The sequence below is a fragment of the Microcebus murinus genome, chromosome 10, assembly GCF_040939455.1.
Source record: "Microcebus murinus isolate Inina chromosome 10, M.murinus_Inina_mat1.0, whole genome shotgun sequence".
In the NCBI taxonomy this organism is placed as follows: domain Eukaryota; kingdom Metazoa; phylum Chordata; class Mammalia; order Primates; family Cheirogaleidae; genus Microcebus; species Microcebus murinus.
Window position 1 is genome coordinate 62,257,443 of NC_134113.1, and position 21,436 is coordinate 62,278,878.

Consider the following 21,436-nt stretch of genomic DNA (forward strand, 5'->3'; position numbering starts at 1 on the left):
AAAAAAAAAAAGAAAAAAATTATGAAAACATGCAAACCCCAAATACTGAAAAGAACTCCATTTGCTCATAACAGGTACTTTATTTGAAAAGTTAAAAATGCTCTGACACATAACAGATCTGGGCATTTGGATTTTGACCCTGGGGTATATGTGTGGTTCAACAATTTGCAGTTAAATAGATTTTAGAATTATTGATCTGAAAATTTAAAACAAATGTAGGTCCTGGCACAGTATTAAATTTAAGCTTAGTTTTTTGGTTACCTTTCTTTAGACATCATGCAGTTGTAGTGCTTTCTCCTGAGGCTTTAGCTAGAAGGCCACAAGACCCAAAAAGTGAGTAATTAACATTTTAGGCATGTAACAACCAAGAAATGCAAGGATGAGAAAAAAATGGAGAACATGCTATAATTTGCAGATTATTGTATCTAAATTAAGTAGCTGAATATCAGGCAGAAGTTGGTAGGTAAACTCTTTTCTGATATTGGCACTATCTCCTCTCTTATGTAGTCTTGCAGTAGGCATATATCTTCTTGCCTTAGAAAAGCCCCTTTTCTTTCTTCAGTTGGAGCTGTTTCCAGCCAGGCAGAGCAGCAAATTGCCCTCTTGTGATGCCAAACACAGACACAAAGTCCTGTTCAGAGAGGTAATTCTAAGAGAGAAAACAAAGTTTGTGGTTAGAAGGAAGACCAATCAATGCCAACAGAGGTGAGGAGAGTGGGCACAACTGGGAGTCCTAAGTAGGTGCTTGAATGGGGAAGTAGGAATGAATTTCTCAGAAACACTATAATGGACTTAAATTATTCATTGGAGAAGTGTTCTTCAGGTCATGGAGTCCCATTTTGGCCCGAGGAAGAAGCTTGCTGGATTCATGGCTCTCACAGCCCCAGCTAGTACCAGTTTCTTGCCAGAAGGCAACAAGTGGGTTATATATTATGGATGAATTACAGCATTAGATCTTGGCAGAATGGAGAACTAAATCAAATGATGGTTTTCCTTGCTTTATGCCCTTAACTACCATTTTTATCGAGAAATTTTCAAATGCATGATCAGGTGGATCTTAACTGAGACTATAAAATTCTTTTAACATTTATTTAATGTTGTAATGACAGTTTTGTATCCAAGTAAAGATTACTAAGATAGGGCCTCTGCTTTCAAGAAAGCTGGAGTCCAGATACTTGAGAATTAATTAGATAAGATGTTGTGGGAAATCTAAAGACCCTTCCCAAAACAGCTTCTTTAAGAGGAAAATGAATTAATTCATTCAACATGAAGATGTTAATTCGTTCACTTAGGGGGTGCCCATTATCTGTTAGGCACCATTTTTAGGTGCTGAAAACCTGAGGATATGGTAGTGAACAGACAGACAGGAAGGACAGACAGTCCTTCCTCTTTAGGATATTACTCGTGGGGGAGATAGACAGTGAACATGTATCAAGGGACTGCAGGAGGTAAGGGAAGCAGTGTTAGGATGGTCAGTGAAGGCCTCCCTAGGGAGGTGACATTGGAGCTGAGACCTAAATTGTGAGAAGGAGCTGGCTCTGTGATGATTAGAGAGGAAAATATTTTTTTCAGGCAGCAGTACTAGCAAGCCTAAAGGCCCAAAGGCTGAAATAAGCATATTCGGAAACAGAAAAGTAGCCACTGGATACGGGGTAGTAAGTGAAGGAGGGTAGTGGTACATGAGACAAAATTGGAGAGGTGGGCAGGGGCCAGATTGTGTAGGCTTTCTGATTCTTTTTTTAAATTCAGTGGGACGCCATCTGAGGTGTTTTAAACAGGACAGTGCCATCTGTTTTAAAAGATCCCTTTGGCCGTTGTGTGGGGAATGGATTGTAGGGATAGGCTTGGAAACAAGTTTGATTGCAGTAGTCCATGATGGCTGGACTAGACTGGCAGCAGAGAGATGGAGAGGAGTGGATAGAGGCCAGCTGGTAGATTGACGTAGGAGGTGAGAAAAAAGAATCAAGAAGGATCCCTGGGTTTTTGGGTTGAGCCACTGGGTAGCTTAAATGTCCATCGAGTGCCTATGATGTACCTGAACTGTCCTAGGCCATTTATTGAGGTGGGTGCTTTATCATAGAGAGCTCCGCTTACCACAGACACAGTTCCTTTAGCCACTAACCTCCTTTTTAGCAGGGTTCACATCCTCAGGCAGCTCCTGATTCTGGTTTTTCAGCAGAATTTCTATGGGGTAATATTTTGACTCACTGTCAGAATTCAGGGAGAGGGTGGTGTTCTTCATGTCCTAGGTAGGATAAGATAAGAATATAAACACAGGAGAATAGACTGTTCAGTGTCAGTGTGATTACAGTTGTGTGTATGTGCAATATTTAACATTCTGACTTAAACCACTTCACCCTTTGTAATCATCTTTCAGAACAGTGGTCCCCAAACCTAGCTGCATGTCATAATCATCTGGAATCAAAAACATTCAGATTTGGGGATCCTTCTTGGGAAAGCTGTTTCAATAAGTCTAAGGTGAGTCCTGTATATCCATTTTGGCATACATGCTGTGCCTAAATCTCATTTAAATATTGGGATCACATACCTTTTCTTGGCACTTCTATTTAGGCCCTACATTTCCAGTCTTTAAATGACTTCAGATTGAAGTCATACTTTTCTTAAATACAATTTAAAGACACTACATCAGCATTAGCTTTGGCATCTGAATTTGTAAAGCACAAAGGACAAAATTGCCAGGTGGTTTGAACACCTAATGCCATTTACTCATCCTGAGGTTAATGAGCTGCTGGATCCCTGGCCAGAGGCTCTGCTTCTTTTAACTATTAAAATAAGGGTAAATGATCTAAGTTTTTATGGACTTCGCTGTCAGAAACTGAGAAAAATATCTTTTGGCAAGACATTGTCTCTACAAAAAATGGAAATGGAAAAATAGAACTACAGGTGTGGTTTTGCACGCCTGTAGTCCCAGCTACTCGGGAGGCTGAGGCAGGAGGATCCCTTGAGCCTGAGAGTTTGTGGTTGCAGTGAGCTGTGATAATGCCACTGCATTCTACCTGGGGCAACAGAGTGAGACCCTGTCTCAAAAAAAAAGAAAAGTAAAAGAAAAATCTTTTTTCTCCTTTTTTTGAGACAGAATCTCACTCTGTTGCCTAGGCTGGAATCCAGTGGTACAATAATAGCTTGCTGTAGCCTTGAACTCCTGTGCTCGAGCGATCCTCCTGCCTCAGCCTCCCAAGTAGCTGAGACTACAGGCGTGTGCCATCATACCCAGCTAATTTAAAAATTTTTTAGAGATGGGGTCTTGCTATGTTGCCCAGGCTGGTCTTGAACTCCTGGACTCAAGTAATCCACCTGCATTGGCCTCCCAAAGTGCTGGGATTACAGGTGTGAGGCACTTGGCCCAGCTGAAAAATCTTTACATCAAAATAGACAACTAGAGTAATACTGAGAAGGACATGAGTTTTGCCTATGAGCGTCTGTTGCATTTGTTGTTTCTCGTTAGCTCTGGTTGCCTATGTAACTTGCTTCTCCAAGAGCAAACCCAACTCACAGCAGTGATCCGCATGATAGCAGCAGTATCTCCAAGCTCTTCTTTTAATTGTTCATATGATTTTCCTGCCTAAGAAGAGACAAGAAATACAGGATGAAATATTTCTTATAGAGAGGGACATCTTAGGCCTGGTCTGTATCTTCAGGAAAAGCAAAAGAGCTAGGGACTGAGAAGACATTTCAAGGATAAGTAAAAATGAAAATTCCCCTCCTGGGTCTATGCAGGGTTAAAGAAGGTGCTGGAGTGCAGTGGCATACATTCTTTGATGGTGCCCCTTCAGTCCTCCTTCCAAAATTTAAGAGAGAGCAGTTGACTAGGAGTCAGAAAACCTAGCTTCTTCCTGTTGTTTAACTGTGACTTTGGACAAATAACTTATCCTCTTAGCTTCCTTATCTGTAAAATGGAAACATAATACTTGCACTAGCTACCAGGACGGTTGTGAAGATCAAAAAGATGATGTGTACAGATACACTTTATAAACTGTTTATTACTTCACACTGCTTGTTGCTGAGAGAAGCTGTGAATTATAGACTTCTTGTTGAGGTAGGTGAAAAGAGAAGAAAAATAAAAAGCAGTGATTGAGACTAGGGGAAATGAGGTCCTGGTTCTACTCAGCCCTTGAATCAGTACCCTACCTTCCCACTGAGCTCTTAGTTCTCAGCTCCCTGGCAGTAAGAATATTTCCCCCATTCTCATTGTTCTTACGCTCCAAATGTGAGAGTCCCAAGCCAGGAACCAGCCTGTGAAGGTGGGGGGCTCAAACCCCTGTGTAATGATCAGGATTGGTGTGTCAGTGTCTCTGCCGCTGGGGTGAGTGTGCAGGTACTCCTGGGCTGTAGCAAGGGCCCTCTCCTTCTCTGTGGCATTAGCCTCAGCCCCAATCCACAAGAACACCTGTTGTGGTAGAGATTTAATATTTGTTAATGTCATTGTCCCAAAGACAAAGTACTGGGTCATACATACTACCCTATCTTTCCTCTTTGTTTTGTGAGCAATTCACAGCATCAGAAAACTTTCCCAGCCTAATTTGTTCAGCAGAGAGAAAGGTTTTCTCTTGATATTTATCATTTTAATTATAACATATATCTTCCAAATGTACATCTCCAAACCTGAGCTTTCTCTGAACTTCAGCTTCCTGGATCCAGCTTCTTACAAAACACCTCCTCTTGGCTGACCCTAAGTGCTTCAAATATAACACTCCTAAAATGTAGTTCTTCTTTTCTAAACTTGTATCTGTCTGAGCCTCTACTCTTGGTAAGTGGTATCCATCCAGTCACCTAAGGCAGAAACCTGGAAGTCATCCTAGAAACCCCCAATATCCAGTGAGTCATCAGGGCTGGCCAATCTTATCTCTTAAACATTTGTCAAATCTATCACCATCCCTCGCTCCCTAACCACTGCCCTTTTGTGGGCCCACAGCAGCTCTGACTTGACCATGACAGTAGTCTACTGACTGGTATACACTCTTTTTTCTCACCCTCATCCCTCTCCTGCATTTGCCAGGGTGATCTATCTAAAGTGCAGTCTGGCCATGTTACTTCATACTTTCCAGGATAAATGTTAAATTTCTTGACAGTGGTAGGTTAGCTCCATACCTACGTCTTCAGCTTCATCTCTAGGGTGCTCCTTATCCTACATTCTGATAATATTTCATGCTTTGCTTTTCTTATGCTATTTCCTTTGCCCAGAATTCCTTCTTCATCCTTTTTTTACTGATTAATGCCTACTGATCCTTTGAGATTCAGCCTGGGAACTCTCTCTTCCAGGAGATCTACTTTGAGTCCCTAAACTATGTTGAGTGCCCCTAATTTGTGCTCCCTTGGCAGCTTGTATATACTTCATTGTAGTAAAATGATGTTTCTCTGTCCAGCTCCCTCCATTAACCTGTAAACTCAGAGTAAGGTCCCTTTACCTTGGTGACACCCACTTAGCACAGTGACTGGCATAGACAGGTGCTCAAAGCTATGGCTGAGCCAAACTCAAGAAATGGCATGTGAAGGAGGGGTTGCCTTGAACATTTCCCATTCATCCACCTTTGCTCCCTAAAAGGCCCATATTCTCTAAATTTGGAGCCTGTTGTTATTGATTCTAAGATACAGAAGTACATGATGATGGGATTGCCTGATTTTCCCAAAGCAATGTGGGAAAATTCCCAGGATGGTGAATTTTAAACATCATTCTGTTCTCTACAACCCTGGCAAAAAGCAGGCTCTTCCTTTAGGCACCACTGACAAGTTTGATTGACTTGGGGATAGTCCCGGGCTACCCTGGGTCTATTTTTGGGTGGGGATGCTATATAAAAACAGCCTAAACTATGGGAATCTTTGTCATTTTTTTCTGAGTTCTATGGCTAGGTCTTACTTGGTCCCAGGTATCTAGGAGCATCACATCACTTGGGTTCAGGTCATCCTGAGTGAAGTCTGTGATTTCAGTGACAATGAACCGGCCAGTCTTATTGGAACATTCAAAGAGACGAGACTGGACATCCAGGATTTCCTGCTGTAATCTGCAATACAGTCCATGTAGAGGCACTGAGCTGCTTGGAACTAGTTTGCAAACTGAAAGGGAGATTAGGGTTTGTGCAGTTCATAAGCCTGGGAGGCAGGAAGAGCCAAGAAAAGAGACCTGCTGTGTTCCCATACCTTTTATCATTGGCATAGGGAGTTTTCCCTCCCAATAGGTCCCAGAACTCGGCTGGCTCCTGGCCCTCGGCCACAGTGTTCTCGGTGCCGTCACAGAGAAATCCGGCCAGTTCCTTAGCCATTGCCCGCTCGTCCCCGCTAGACCCCTGAGAGTGGGGTGAAGAGAGCACAGATGTTAGTTCCCTGGGGACACGATGTGGGAAGGGAAGCATTTGAGACTAATTGCCAGTGTGGCCAGGATCAGCTCCCAAGCCCTCAGCATGGGCATGTAGATAGGTTTATTCTAGTGCTGGCAAGGCAGAAGAGGAAAACAGTGTGGTGGCAAAAAGCAGGACTAGACTGAAACACAGGGAGTGTTGACAAGAGTCACCTTTGTTTCACCTTGAGTTGGAGTTTTAACACCTGCTTTTTTTTTTTAGAGAAAAAATTTAAACCTACTTTTAAACTCCTTTTGGCGTACAGTTCTAAGAGTCTTGACAAACAGAATCATGTTACCACCACCACAATAAAGATACAGAACAAGGCCGGGCGCGGTGGCTCACGCCTGTAATCCTAGCACTTTGGGAGGCCGAGGCGGGCGGATTGCTCAAGGTCAGGAGTTCGAAACCAGCCTGAGCGAGACCCCGTCTCTACCAAAAATAGAAAGAAATTAATTGACCAACTAAAAATATATATACAAAAAAATTAGCCGGGCATGGTGGCTGGCGCATGCCTGTAGTCCCAGCTACTCGGGAGGCTGAGGCAGTAGGATCGCTGAGCCCCGGAGATTGAGGTTGCTGTGAGCCAGGCTGACGCCACGGCACTCACTCTAGCCTGGGCAACAAAGTGAGACTCTGTCTCAAAAAAAAAAAAAAAAAAAAAAAAAAGATACAGAACAGTTTCATCCTCACTCCCCTGCCCACATTCTCTGGAGCTAATACCCCTTTGGAGTCATACCCTCCCCGAATCTTTAACCTCTAGCAGCTACTAATTTGTTCTCCATCACTATGGTTTTGCCTTTTCCTGAATGCCACAAATTGAACCACAATATTTAGCCTTTGAGTCTGGCATATTTCAGTTAACATAATGCATTTGAAGTTCATCTGTATTTCATCAGTGGTTTATTCCTTTTTATTGCTGAGTAGTATTTCATTTTATGGATTATGACTATTTATCCATTTTCTAGTTGGATTATCTCCAGTTTTGGTGATTATGAGTAAAGGTATTATAAACATTTGTGTACAGGTTTTTGTGTAAAGATAGATTTTTAATTCACTTGAGTAAATACCAAGGAGTAGGACTGCTGGATCATATGGTAAGTGTATGTTTAACTTTATAAGAAACCATTAAACTGTTTTCCAAGTGCTGTGCCGTTTTGTAGTCCTACCAGCAATGAAGGTTCCTGTTGTTCCACATCCTCATCCACATTTGATACTGTCAGTTTTTTTAGCCATTCTAATAAATGTGTAGTGGTATCTCATTGTGGTTTTCATTTGCATTTCCCTAATGACTAATGATGTTGAGCATCTTTTCCTATTCAATTCTCTTTTATAAAACAATTTTAGTGCTTTTTAATGCACTAATGCAATATGAATTAACAACCTCATATTTTTAATATTTTTGTTCTGTGTTAGTGCCTGTCTGTTACAATCTACCAGCTCACGTGGGAAGATTGACTTATCCAGGCTCCGTCTATGTAGAAGTTCATGGGATGTCTCCTGAGTTTAAGCAGGGCTGTCAGTGAGTTTTTAATTGGAGCCTGATTGTGGGGAATGTTGATGCTCCCATTGACAGTTCTTTAGGAAGAAGTCTCCTCTTTTCAAGGACTATTCCAATCTACTTTTTAGTTCCTTTGATCTTGACCTTGCTGATAGGGGTGGAGGGGTATGAGTCTGGGCTCTGAAGGCCTGGTTTGACCACTGGGCCCAGCCATCCTACCTTGCCATACCACAGGTAGTGCTCCGCCTGAGTTTTCAGTAGAAAGACGTCATTGGAATTTAGGGAGGAGGCAAAGGCTGAAACCTCCACTGCTTTGGTGTTAGATTTGTCATTTCCTTGAATCTGGAAAAGTCTTACTGGAGGGTCAGGCTCGGCAGTTCCCTTCCTGGAAGTCCCACCCTAGAGAGAAGAAGAAAAGCAGAGTCCATATCTAAGGAGCACATGTGAACTTTTAGATGGACTAGCTGTTGTGGGGAATGTGGATGTTTTGATACCATCTTTTCCCTTGAGGGACTTCTAGGCTACCTGGAAGGGTGAGGGTGAGCTGGAGTTATGGTACCAGTGGTATTAGCTTTCATTTTGAAAACTTTATCATATGCCAGGCCCTGTGACTGATGTCTTACCTACACCATTTCATTGATCCTCATAATAGCTTTATGAAGTAGGTGTTATTATCCCACAGTACAGATGAGGAAACTGAGACATAGAAACCTGGCTAACAAATGACAAGACTAGGACTTGACCCCAGACTTATGTGATGCTAAATATGTGACATTATGCATTGCCTGGTAGTGCTTCAGCCAGGGCTTTATGGAAGAAGTGAGGCTGGAGTTTGAAGGGGCATGTTCACAAGGGGAGGGGCTTGGTATGGCACAGTACATGTGAGGCCAATGAGGAGACCCACTGCATAGCTAACTGGAGTGGAGGGTACAGGTTTGGGAGCTGAGGATAATGCACCTGCACAGGTAATATGGGTCAGATTATGAAAGGCCTTGGACATTAATTAGACAGTGGTTTAGACTTGAAATCCTAGGCGCTCAGGATTCACTGAATATCTTAGAGAGATCAACCCCTTTCTTTTCTGTGTCTAATCCAAGCCTTGCTCCCCACTCCAGCCCTCCTGTCTTCTGCAGTAGCCACCTGCTAGTTTGTTCATTCTGAGCATTTCTGCTCACGGTGTAATTTATCTGAGGATCCTTACCTCAAAGATAACTAGCTTCCCCTTGAAGATGGCCATGAAATGGCGTGGCTCCTTCCCCATGCTGACTCGAACCTGCACAGCGGCCCCATCAAACTGCCGATCTACCTCCACTGCCTGGTATGCTGAGGCTGCCAGCTCATCCTGGGAGGTGTGGCGGCCCTGCAGTGTTGAGAGGGGAGTGATGGACCCTGCTTCCCCATCCTGGCCCAGTGGGAAGAAGCAGCACCAGAACCCAAAGCTGAGAGTCTGTGCCAGGCCTACCTGCCAGATGTACAAGATGTAATGTGGCTTCCTGTTCACCTCGTATGTGTAAAGAACCAGATAGCAGTCTCCGCCATAGAAGAAGCCATACCACTGATGTTCCACAGGGACCAGCTCCAGGTTCTCAATTCTCCAGACCTGGGCATAGAAGAAGACACAATTTCCCAGAGATGGGAGGCCCTGAAGGGGACTGGGCCGTGCTAAATGGAGAACCGAGGTGGAGAAGGTGCTAACATCCACTCCAAGTCTCCTTTGCCTTCTAGTTCTCGCCCAGTGGTGAGGGCTCATCAGATTTGCATGATTTGAATCCTGAGAAGAACTTGGTTGTCCTGGTCACGTGCATTCCATCACGGCTCAGTCTTTGCAGACTGAGCGATGATTTGACTATGTCTGCTAGGTGAGTTATTGAAAGCACATTTAGGGATGTGCCTTTTACTCACCTGAAAACTCTGCAGACTTGCAAGACTGTCAGAGACTACTTTGAGATCCCAGAGGGGAAAAGGAAAGCAAAGCAGACATAGAATCACCTGTACTCTGTCTTCCCCCCCTTCCCAGCAGGAACAGCCAAGAGGGACAGTCTTACCTCAACTTTTCCATTGCCATCATCGACCATTCTTTCCTGGGCAGCTACCTCTGGCTTGGTGTGCAATAGTGTCACATCAAACTTATCCTGGAAAACTGTAGCTGCAGGGAGGGGGTTGGGAAAAGCCAAGTAAGTGAGAAGCATCTGTACCTGCCTTTGTAGAGAGTCCCAGCATTGAGAGGACGATCTGGGGGTAATCTCACCGATTCTGCCAGTGCTGAATGTTTTCCCCAGGCCCACAGTCTGGTCCTTCACTGACCACTTCTGGAACAGCTGCTTGAACATGGCTGACTCAGCACCATCATTGACGGTCTCCACATTGGTGCCGCTGGGGTAACCCTTACTCTTGATGAAGCCCTGCAGACCCACCATCCCCAAAGGCAGGTCAGTCGGAATACACTGACTTTGCTTGTCTGGTAATTCACTCATGGAAGCCAGTTAGTAGGACTCCCCTCTGGAGAGTCAAATTCTAACTGACTTCTGTCTAAGGACCAAGTTATCTGCCTCAAAAAAATGGCTGAGTGGAACAATTTGGCATCTCTTCATTGGCCTATTATGATTATCAATTTTTTTTGCAAGATCTTCTATTCTTTCAGCACTTATGTGCTCTGCTGACTTTGTGTCACATTTGTTTGCTGATTTATTGCTTTGTTAGTGCATCTTTGTTCATCTGCATGGGTCTGCACGAATATCATAGGCATCTTGAGGACAGGGCCATTAACCTTGATATGTGATATCCCTTTTGATAATAACAGGCACCTTTTATTGAGCAGGGAGTGTGTGCCAAGTACTGTTCCAAGTGCTTTACAAATGCTTTTTAATCCTTACAACAACCCTGGGAGATGGGTATTATTATCCCCATGTTAGATATGAGGAAACTGAGGCTCAGAGGGTATTACATAGTCTTCCCAGAGCACTCAGCTAGAAAGGCAAAACCTGGCTTTGAATCCCAGTTTGTCTGATTTTGAAGTCCACATATGTAAGTGCAGTGTTATAGGCTCAAGTACCTAGTAGGGCCCTCTGAAGTGACACACCCAAAGGGTTATTGGCAGAATTACTTGGACAATATTGCACATCTATAGCTCCTACCAGGGCTTTAGACATGGCCGCCTGCTTCTCAACCTTCGTGGCTCCTTTTCCTTTCCATACGTAGATCTTGGTTCCATTTTGGTCCAGGATGTAGCAGTCCTGAAGCAGTCAGGGATAAATGTGGTTACTGCTGCTGAAGACTTTGCCCGGGGTCTGCTTCTGAAGCCAGGTCTGGCTACCCTGAGCTAAGCCACCCAACCTCTACTTACATCATGGCTCAGTAAGTCCTGGACGAGAGGCCTCTTCGCTACCTCTGTGACTGCCAGCTGCCCACCTGAGTCTGAGACACTAGAGAAAGGGAGAGATTAGCCTGTGCCTTTTCTTCTACAAAGCATCTTGTAGTCAAGTTGATGTTTTCCTGGCTTTGTTTTAGTGTGGAGTTTCTAGGTAGAGTTTGACTTCTTAAGACAGACATAGCTTGAACGCATACAAGAATGTGTGCATTGTTCTCTGGAGAAGATTTTTGTCTTTCAAACATCATCTCTTCCACATCCCTGGGCATGTGTAGACCAGAATAAAGGAAAGGTCTCCTTAAGAGATCAGGAGAGTTGCTAACAAGAACAGAAGGTAGCTGCCTCTTTGAGTAGGGGATTTCCAAGCTCCTTCTTGGAGCTGCATTTGAAAAGGACTGAGAAGAAAACCAGACGCCTACACCCAAAACAAAGAGCTATGCAGAGGTGGTTGGTGTTCTAAGGGACTCATTCCCCTCACCTGCACTTCCAGTCAGCAGCTGGGTTTAGCTACTCACTGATACAACGTGACATTTGATTTCTGCTGTTGATCTATGATCTCATCAGGGACTGCAGGCTTGATGATGGAACGTCGGCCAAGGGTATCCTGAAGGACTTTCATCAGCCCGGGGCTCTCTGCCTCCTTGTCGCCCTCGATCACTCCTATTTCAGCACGGCCCCCTCGCTCCCTGTCTCGAATGTCCTTTGCCAGAAGCATAGCCTGTCAAAGAAGCCCAAGGAAGCACTCAGCTCATCTGGGACCCCTTTTTGGCTTTGAGGGGAGCAGCCTACATCCCAGACACAGGAGTTATTCCAATGCTGAGGATTGCAGAGCAAGTCACAAACACACTCGGCCAGTCTCCAAGACAGATGCTATGCAAAGGTAGGGGTCCACCTTGATTTAGGGACAAGAGCCAGCATGGACGGAAGAAGAGAAAGGCACCTGAGATAGTGCAAGCCCCATGACCAGGCCTGAGGGAAAGGAGAGAGGCTAAGACTGGGAAAAACCATGCCTTCAGGCGCTCCCCGCTGGTGCTCTCCCTGCCGTTCCACTGAATGATGACCTTCCCAAGGTCCAGCAAGAAGACATCACCGCGGTTGAAACTGTCCCAGCTCATTTCCACCTGCAAATGAGAGGTACATATTGTTCAGGAGGAATTCTTAGGTGCCAGGTGGAAAAGTCCCGGGCCCAGGACGGACACTGCACAGGACTTACCTCAGTAGCCCTGATGTTTCTCCTCCCCTTCACATGTAGCAGTCGCTTCACATCGTAGGTGTTGGTCTCCACGTGCTTCATTCCAGAGGCCACACCCCCCTTCTTGTAGCTGAGGGAACATCCATTCAGTTATTTGTTGAGTTGTGACTGCACGTATGCAGCCTCTGCCCATGTGGTGCCGATAGTAAATCAGCAGGGTAAATGCAGATGATAGTAGCCGCTGCCCCACAGACAGACTTGGCAGCTGACTTTCTGTTAGAGAGGTCAGGGCAGTCTTTTCTCAAGAAGGAACATTTGAGCTGAAATACTACAAGGATAAGGAACCAACAACCAGAGGAATAGTGCTCCAGGCAGAGGAAACATCAGCAATAAAGACTGCAGCATGGAAGAGCTTGTTTTGTTCTAGAAACAATCTGAGTATCAGTATGCCACAAGGAGAGGGGCACAAGTTGCACAGCAGCAGAAGCATTAATGACACCATGGCTGTAAGAGCACCCACCCCAGGAGTCAGCTCTCCTGCCCCGCACTCAACCCAGCCCAGCTTCGGAACTGGGTGTCCTGCACTTTAGGGGAGTGCTGAAGGGAACCCCGGAGCAGAGGGGCTTTGTCCTTGGGCTCCCCAGTGACTCAGTGTGGGGTTCTCTGCCCAGGAGGTCCTCAGTCAGGGGAGACTGCCAACCTGCAAGAAGCTGGCCTTGCCCAGCCTCAGAATTCTCAAGCTCATTGGAATTTCTCTTATGTTTTTAATCCCAAGTGCAACGTTTTAAGTAAAACTTCTCAGTTCATGGGACATTATCACCACTGGCCTTTACAAGCCCCCTCTCTTGTGTTTTTAAGTGTCTGTGCTCCATTTCGTCTACATGCCTTACTCCCATTCCTTCCCCTACCCCAGGCTTCCATCCTAACAGTTTAATGTCTCTCTTTTATTTTCATTCTGGTAAAATGTGTCCTGTTGTTTTTGTTCATGTATTTTTTTTTTTTTTTTTTTGAGATAGTCTCAGTTTGTTATCTGGGCTAGAGGGCCGTGGCGTTAGCCTAGCTCACAGCAACCTCAAACTCCTGGGCTCAAGCAATCCTGCTGCCTCAGCCTCCCAAGTAGCTGAGACTGCAGGCATGTGCCACCATCCACGCCTGGCTAATTTTGGTAGAGATGGAGTCTCGCTCTTGCTCAGGCTGGTCTCGAACTCCTGAGCTCAAATGATCCGCCCGCCTCAGCCTCCCAGAGTGCTAAGTTACAGGCATGAGCCACCGCACCCGGCCTATGCATGTATTTTTTAAAACAGAAATTGGTATTCTATTATATATCTCAGTTTGCTGCTTTCTGTGTGTTTCTGTATTATATATCTCAGTCTGCTGTTTCTGCTGTGTTCACTATGCACCATGTTAGTGAGGTCTGTCCGTGTGTTAGGTGTGTGTCTAGTCTGTTGCTTCTGGCTGCTGCATAATACTTGTGCGCATGTCCAGGCTTCCAGTGATGGACACCTGGGTCACCTGCAGCTTCCTACCATCACTAATGGTACCGCTGTGGACATTCTGGTTCTTGGGTCCTCATGGACCTGGGTATGTGAGGGTTTCTTGAGTTATACACCCAGTATCAGGATTTGCCTGAGTGGCACTGACTACTCTCTAGAATGCTGTGCTAGTTGACACTCCCACCAGTAGGGCACAAGGGTTCCTGTTTCCCTAGAGTCTCACCAACACTTGGTACTACCCAGCTTTTTAATTTGTGCTAATCTAGTAGGTAGAAGTGATAGCTTTGTTTTGATTTGCTTTCCTCTGATTACTTTCTTCATATGCTTATTGGCCCTTTGGGTTTCCTCTTGTGTCAACGGCTGTTTCTGTCCCTGCCATATGCATCACTACTCACATGATGCCTTGCTTAAAGTAGCCTCGGAAGGTGTCAGACTCATGGTACTGGACCTCTCGGTGCTGCACGGGGCTGCCTCCCAGGTAGTCGTCCAACTGGGTGGTGTAGATGGCCGCACAGGTCTGCTCATCCTGAGAGGAGTCCTTCCCGATCCAGAAGTGGATGTCCTGGGAGAGGCTGCTGCCCACTCTCCGGGTCTGGTATGCAGCCAGAGAGAACGGGCCAGGGGCCAGCTCAGCTCCCCTTTGCTGCTGGCCCTTCCGGCATGGAAAGAATGCAGCATACAGTGGCTTGTGCCCTGTCTTTGGCAGGCCTGTGCCCTCTTTCTCCCTGCAGTGGGTGGTGGAGCTGCCCCAGCCCCTGTGCAGACCTGGGATTGTGGCTCAAGCTTTGACAGCCAAAATTTCTCCCCACATTTGGGGAAAGTTGACAGCTTGTTGTTCCCCGAATACATGGAGACAGTGGGGATCTTTTCTGGCCTGTAGGTTTCCCTCACAAACCCTCCAGCTCCCCTGCACTTGCACAGCTGGCACAGTGCTGATCTGCACTCCTGCACGGCCGTCAGCACCGTTCACGGGAGACGGGAGACAGTGTCTCCCCCACGAGAGTGAGCACTTAGAGGCCGGGACAGGCCTTCCTCCACACCACTTTAACATGGGGCCTGGGTCCCAGAGGCAGAAGTGCTGCTCGTGGGCGTCTGCTGAGGTTCAGACTGAGGACCCTACCCACACCCTCTGGTGCAAAATTAAAACCCCAGGCCTAAGGACAGTCAAACTGGAGGTCTGCTCTGCACAGCACTGAGGAACAATTGCGACAGATAGCAGGGACCCGATTACCTTCCCTCACCAGTGGATGTCCCAGTAGAGCCCAAGAACTGGCTCTCAGGGGAGCCGCTTGCAGGAATGGGGAAGATGGTGCTCACCGAGAGGATGACGTAGCAGTCCCCCTCATAGAAGTTGCCGTGGCTGCTCAGGGGCACCAGTGCCAGCTCCATTTTCTGGAAAGACAAGGTGTATACAGGCTGCATTCTCTCCTTCCTTCCTCCTTGACAAAACTCTCTTTTCTCTCCTTTGACAAGGTGGTTGAAGAGAGGTAAGGAGATGTTCCCAGTGGCCTTACAGGGCGAGGCAGCCAGCCACAGATTGACATAGCCCCCTCTGGCTTCTGCGAGCTCTGTCTGCAGATCCGAATCTGAGTCCCTGTCCTGGTCTCCTTTACCCTGTTCTCCTCTCCACTTCCTGTGTGGTCTTGCTATACCGTGGGGGTCTTATGAGCCACTTCCATTGCTTTGCAGGGAAAAGAGTGGGATATAAACTACCAAGTAAATCCCTCCTATGAGCAGTTGTGCCAGCGCCTTCAACACTGTGCTCCCAACCATGACCACTGGTGCTGGCCAAGGCTTGTGTGGGAAAGAACAGCAAGATTCTGCGGGCCATGGGAGGCGAGGAGGATAACGACATTTGGAGAGTACAAGCAGTCTGCAGGGCTTCATGCCAAGTGTCTCATATTTAGAGTCTGGGTCAGGGCCCTGATTTGTCCCTGCATGTATGGCTTGTCCCAGGAAGGCCATCCATACAGTCTCAGCTGTAGATTTTCGTCACTCTTTCCAAGTGAGGGAAACCTGCAGCTGTACTTGTGTGCGTTCTATGTAAAATGTATGTATTAAATGAAATAATATTAAATATATCACAATTTTTGTAACTCTTTTTTAGTACATATTAGTTTTTAAATAAACGGGAGTCTCACAGTCTCTGAGAGGCTTGCTAAAGAGCTGTGACTCCCCGTCCTAGTTGAGAATAGTAAAGTGAGGCATCACCTCTGGGTTTTATGCAGCAGCAACTCATTGGCCTCAGAGCACAGTAGTGGTGGAGGGGGGTCCTCACAACTGGCAGGTGGAGCTACCCCGGCCAGTGTGGTTCCCAGCTGTGGATTGCAGGGACCCAGAGGGGCTGAAGCCCAGGTGGAGAAGGGATGAGCAGTGCCCCATCCGTTCCGTGCCCTCCCACATCTTCCCATGCTTTGTAGGAGCCCAAGTGCCCTGGGAAGACATGTTCCATTTCTCTGATGGAAGCAGCAACGAGTCTCCTGGGTGGGTCCCACCTATCTTTCCAGGGCATTGACTGGAAGTGCAGACTCACTGAGCAGATGGCTAGATAAAGGACAAGCTTATTTTTGCTTAGAGCCCTGCTCTCCAGGACTAAGAGTGCTTCTCCCACCTACCACCCACTGCTGGGAGCACCTGGGAGGGGTCAAGGATGCAAAAAACGTCCATTTGATGCTGACTCTCACTGTTCTCAAACCACTGGCTCAGGTGTGCTGGAGGGCTGTCTTCTAGCAGCCCTGGCTACCAGACCCTGCTCCCATATGCCCGTGGTCAGGAATAAGGCGTGCCTTCAGCCCAGCTCACCTCGATTCTCCAGGTGATGATCCCAGGGTCGTTGCCCACAGCCCTGAAGGCGCTGCTCAGAGACATGGTGCTTGTCTTCCCAGGACTGAAACATCACAGAGCAAGAGGGAAGATGATGCCTTCCACAGTAGGCATCAATTCAGTTTTTCTTCTAAGTCACTTCCCAATCTTTTGTCACCCATCTTGCCATGTCCTTGGGTGCGTCCCTGCACCATTTCACAATGATGGAGGTAATGCCCTGTCCAAGTACACATGTAAGCCTGGCTGACCTGGGTGTCCCTGCCCCCACTGCAGGTTCTGTTTTCCACCTGTCACTTCCCCATTAAGAGCTCTGGTAACAGCCACGATTACTTACCAAAGGGGTGATGAATATGTTAAGCCCTGTGTTGATTCACTTTGCATATGTTATGTCATTTAATTCTCAGGTGAGTGTTATTTTCTTCAGCTTACATTGCATTAAAGTTGAGATTTAGGAAGATTAAATAACTCACTCAAGGTCATGCACTAGAATGAAATCCTTACCTGATCCTAAAAGCTGTGCTTCTGGGCACTTCATGTACTATGACCCTTCCTAAACCTATCTAAATTCAGTGGCACTTGGGGCAGAAAAGCTGGTCAAAAAAACATTTCCAAACTGAGTTGTCTTCTCTCACTCTCATTCCCTCTAACTCTTCCCAGATTCCCTGCTTGCGAGGTTCTCTCCACAGTTAACTCTTTGGCCTACGTTTGGCCTTCTCTTTCAGCTTTTACCTTTTTTTTTTTTTTCAAGTTAACTCTCCTAAAACTCAACCCTTCCTGCTTTTGTCATATGACTAATATATTCCCTGTGGCTTCCAGAAACAAAGGGAAAGTAAAATGGCAGGGCCAGGCCTGGGACAAACAAGCAAAATAGCAGCTGGGAAAGGCAGGTGTGGCCTGGTCTAGCCCAGGGCAGATGGCTTCCTCGCCCACCTCCTAGCTGACTCAAGCTCGTCTGTGGATGAGTCGCTTTCAGAGAACTCAGAGGTCTCCAGTTCCTTCGGGACTGAGAAAGGCAGTGTGGGGAGAGGGAAGAAGTGGCAATGAGAAGTCCGTGTGGATCGTGCACCATCTGCATTCAAGGCAAGTACTGGGGTTATTAAACATGTACACACACCCAAGGTCATGTAGAGGCTTCATATAATTAAAATGCCTGCCTGGTTCCTGCTCTCAAGGAGCTTACAATCTGATGATATGAATAACTAATGAATGCTGAATTAATTTCTCCCAAGAGGCAAATGAAAAAGGATGGGATTGATGGGTTTACAGGGATGTAAAAAAAAAAAAAAAAAAAAAAATCACCCAGAAAGGACTGAATGGATTTTTGCTATTTGGGGTCATATTGTGCTTGTTAAGAGGAGCATGTCTGACCGTTCTTTTCTTGAGCCTTGATGGATGAAGCCAGGTTTGGAGAATGGGCCATTATCTAGTATGGACTTTGGCAAAAAAGCAAATTCTCTTTGTCTCCTGCTATAGCAGGGCTAAAGCAGGGCAGTGACGGGGAGCGGCCAGTGTTTGAGGATTTAATTTGATAACTTGCACTGCCCCACCCTTTGCTGCTCAGTATTGCCAGGAAATGTTTGTTCCGTTTTTCTTCAGACCCTAAATTTCAGTCGTTAAAAGCAAATGCCATGGCTAAACTAGGGGAAGGGGACAAGGCCCAGTGAATTCATTTCTTAGAGGTAGATTAGTAGAAGTGTCAACCTGGGAAAAGCCAAACCAACTGGCATTAATTAAGACTGTGAGTCTCAGAGGCTGAAAGCTGTCCTATTTCCCAGCAGGAACACAGGAATTGAGAAAGCTCACTGAGCCAGGGACCCCAAATGCAGAAGATATGTCCCTTCCTGCCACACTGGAACACCCAGAAAACTTAATTCTGATATCAAAGTCCCCCAAAGCAGGTTCTCTCTCTCTCATCCCTAAGTCCTAATTTATTCAGTATCCTTTGGGAGGACTGCAGAATCCCTTAGAGTGGGTCACTTTTGAAATTCCAAGGTAAAAGCCAGTGGCCTTTAATTCTCACAGAGATGCCCTTACAAATGGACGCCAAGCAGAAGGAGCTGGTTTTAACTTCTGCCTTGCCCTGCACCTAATCTTTAAGGAGAGATAGGCGAAAGGGGTCTGCTCTATCTTTTCCAGCTTTTGAAAATGTGCCCTATCTGTTGAGTTGTCTCTAAGAAGAATCTCTCTACTTCTCAACAGAAAGTTTGGAAACTGTTCAGATTCCTCGTTCAACCCTTTAAAAGCCTCATCCCAGAAGACAAAGCCAAGAGAATTGCAAGCTTCTGTTCCTTTCATTTCTTCATTCAGTAAGAATGAACAACTGACATACCCCCCTAAACCAGAGACCTTACCTTGCCTTCTTGCTCACCAGTCTTCCCAATTTTCCTGGTGAGGAAGCAGCAGCAGTATGCGAGAACACCCCAAAGTGGAGGCTCCAGGTCCTGCGGCCGTAGCTTAGTGATGGCTGTACAGACACCGCGTTATATTTGCTTGTGTTTGCATCTTAACTGCATTTTCCTAGTCCTGGCCAATCACAGCCACCCTCGCACTGGGCTTGACTTATTCAAACCAGAGGGAAAGCTTTATCTGTTCCTATTCAAAACAGCAAAAACAAGAGCAGACTTTTAAAGGCTTCTTTTCTCTTTTAACTTCAGTGCCACGCCCTGATCTAATTGATTTTTAAAAAGTACACAGCCCATCAATAATGTAGGAAAGAGGGTGGGAGGATATGAAATTTGCCATATTGTAGATATGGATGCATTACACTGATGACAGGAGGCAGAGGCTGGAGCAGCCCCGAGTGCCTAGGATGTCCAGGTTGCAAGAGCCTCTCTGAGAAGCTTCTGGGCATTTCTCAGAGGGAGGGGAAGTCTGGGAGAGGGGCCAGGAGAGTTATTAGGCCATGCTGTTTTGCTTATTGGAGGTCTCCACTAGTCATACATCAATCCAATCAATATTTGAGTGCCTACTATGTGCCAAGAACCATGCTGGGCTCTGAATTTCAGGGTTCTTGGTTTGGGAGAATCAGTGAGGGGCACAGAAGAATCAAGACTCCAATTCCCTTAGGGCTTCTAGTTCATGCCCAGAAGTCAATAGGACACCAAGCATATGCTTGTTAAGCACCTGGATGGCAATACCTGGATGGCAATGGAGTTGAACACAGCCAGACTTGTGTAACCTTGAGCAGAAGCCTGGTGCCAAATCTGCAGCTGGTGCCCCAGCTGAGTGCAACAGCTTGCTCAGCCTGGGTTCGATGGCTTCATCTGACCAAAGTAGAAGGGTGGTGCCCACCAAGTGCCCGAGTGAACAACAGCACAGTCAGGAGGCAGTTCTCATTCCTGGATAGGTTTTTTAAACCCACTTTTATTAATTAATTGTAAGTAATACAAATATTCCAAAAATATAAACAGACACTTAATGGCGTCCTACATTTCAAGTTTTTGAATACAACAAATTTATCAAACCATGAATCTGTAAGCAAGGTAGTCAGAATCCCATAGCACAGTCACAGTGGGAAGCAGATCCCCTACCCTCCAAATGGCATCTTGAAGGGGCAAAGCGGCACAAGATGGAATGTGTCAAACTTGGGGTAAATATAAGCAAAGAAGCTCACGAGGCCCAAAGAGGAGGGTCTGTATCTAGGGGCAGGCCCTGCAACGTTAAAGGAACATTAAAGGAATGGGGCAGCTGGCCAGACCTCTGACCCTTTTTCCCCTGGTTGAATGCAAATATTTGTGGGTGTTTAAAAAAAGAAAAAGACAAAACTAAACTAGACCTCTGTTTTACAAAACAGGCGATTGAGGACAACAGTGGTTAAGTAACCAACTGAAGACCTGAGGGGGAAAATGGACTTACCTGTCTCACACACTTGGCCTGGCTAGAACATTGGATGTAGGACAGCCTTAGAGGGGACTGCCCTACTAAATGAGGCTTCAGGAACAGGGCAGAGGCAGCAGATAGAATGGGATCCATTTCCCAGGAAATGACTTCCCATGCTGGCTGGGCACGGTGGCTCACGCCTGTAATCCTAGCACTCTGGGAGGCTGAGGCGGGCAGATTGCTCGAGATCAGGAGTTCGAAACTAGCCTGAGCAAGAGTGAGACCCGACTCTACTATAAATAGAAATTAACTGGCCAACTAATATATAGAAAAAATTAGCTGGGCATGGTGGCACATGCCTGTAGTCCCAGCAACTCGGGAGGCTGAGGCAGGAGGATCGCTTCAGCCCAGGAGTTTGAGGATACTGTGAACTAAGCTGATGCCATGGCACTCACTCTAGCCTGGGCAACAAAGCGAGACTGTCTCAAAACAAAAACAAAAACAAAAAACTTCCCATGCTTTTAGCACAAAGAAGCTTCTGGGCCACTGTTAACAGAGGTGAGTTTATAATTTACAAAATGGTTAAAATCTTTGGGAGGCAGGAGGGAGCTAAACAGAAGGTCCCGGGTTAACTGAAGGCAAATTAACTCAACCTCTCTAGTAAGGGACCCATGGGCCTACAGAGTGTCCCCTCTACAATGTGCAGAGTGGAAACCCTTACCTGACCCTTTTCCAAACTGGTCCTGTGTCCAAAGCTCCCCCTATGAGAGGGACACGAACATCAGGCTTTTGATTTAGAAGCCCAATCAGAGAGACACACTGTGTCCCTGAAGAGGCACCTTAAAGAACTGAACCTGGCAGGTGGGCAGATTCCTGGCATGGCTTGAA

The 21,436-nt window shown here is 46.2% G+C and overlaps 1 protein-coding gene across 1 annotated transcript; it reads right to left on the reverse strand.

Moving 5' to 3' along the window:
• Positions 1-60: 60 nt before the first annotated feature.
• AVIL (advillin) lies at positions 61-21,393 on the reverse strand. Its single transcript, XM_012777143.3, has 19 exons — positions 16,709-21,393; positions 15,224-15,298; positions 14,302-14,498; positions 12,435-12,543; positions 12,232-12,342; positions 11,737-11,939; positions 11,198-11,276; positions 10,989-11,087; positions 10,103-10,256; positions 9,900-10,000; positions 9,317-9,454; positions 9,056-9,214; positions 8,074-8,253; positions 6,157-6,302; positions 5,876-6,020; positions 4,220-4,408; positions 3,515-3,583; positions 2,123-2,245; positions 61-649 (listed from the first exon to the last, which is right to left on the reverse strand). Exons 1-19 carry the CDS (start codon positions 16,772-16,774, stop codon positions 536-538), a joined length of 2,457 nt encoding a protein of 818 aa, XP_012632597.1. The 5' UTR covers positions 16,775-21,393; the 3' UTR covers positions 61-535.
• Between the last annotated feature and the right edge of the window lie 43 nt (positions 21,394-21,436).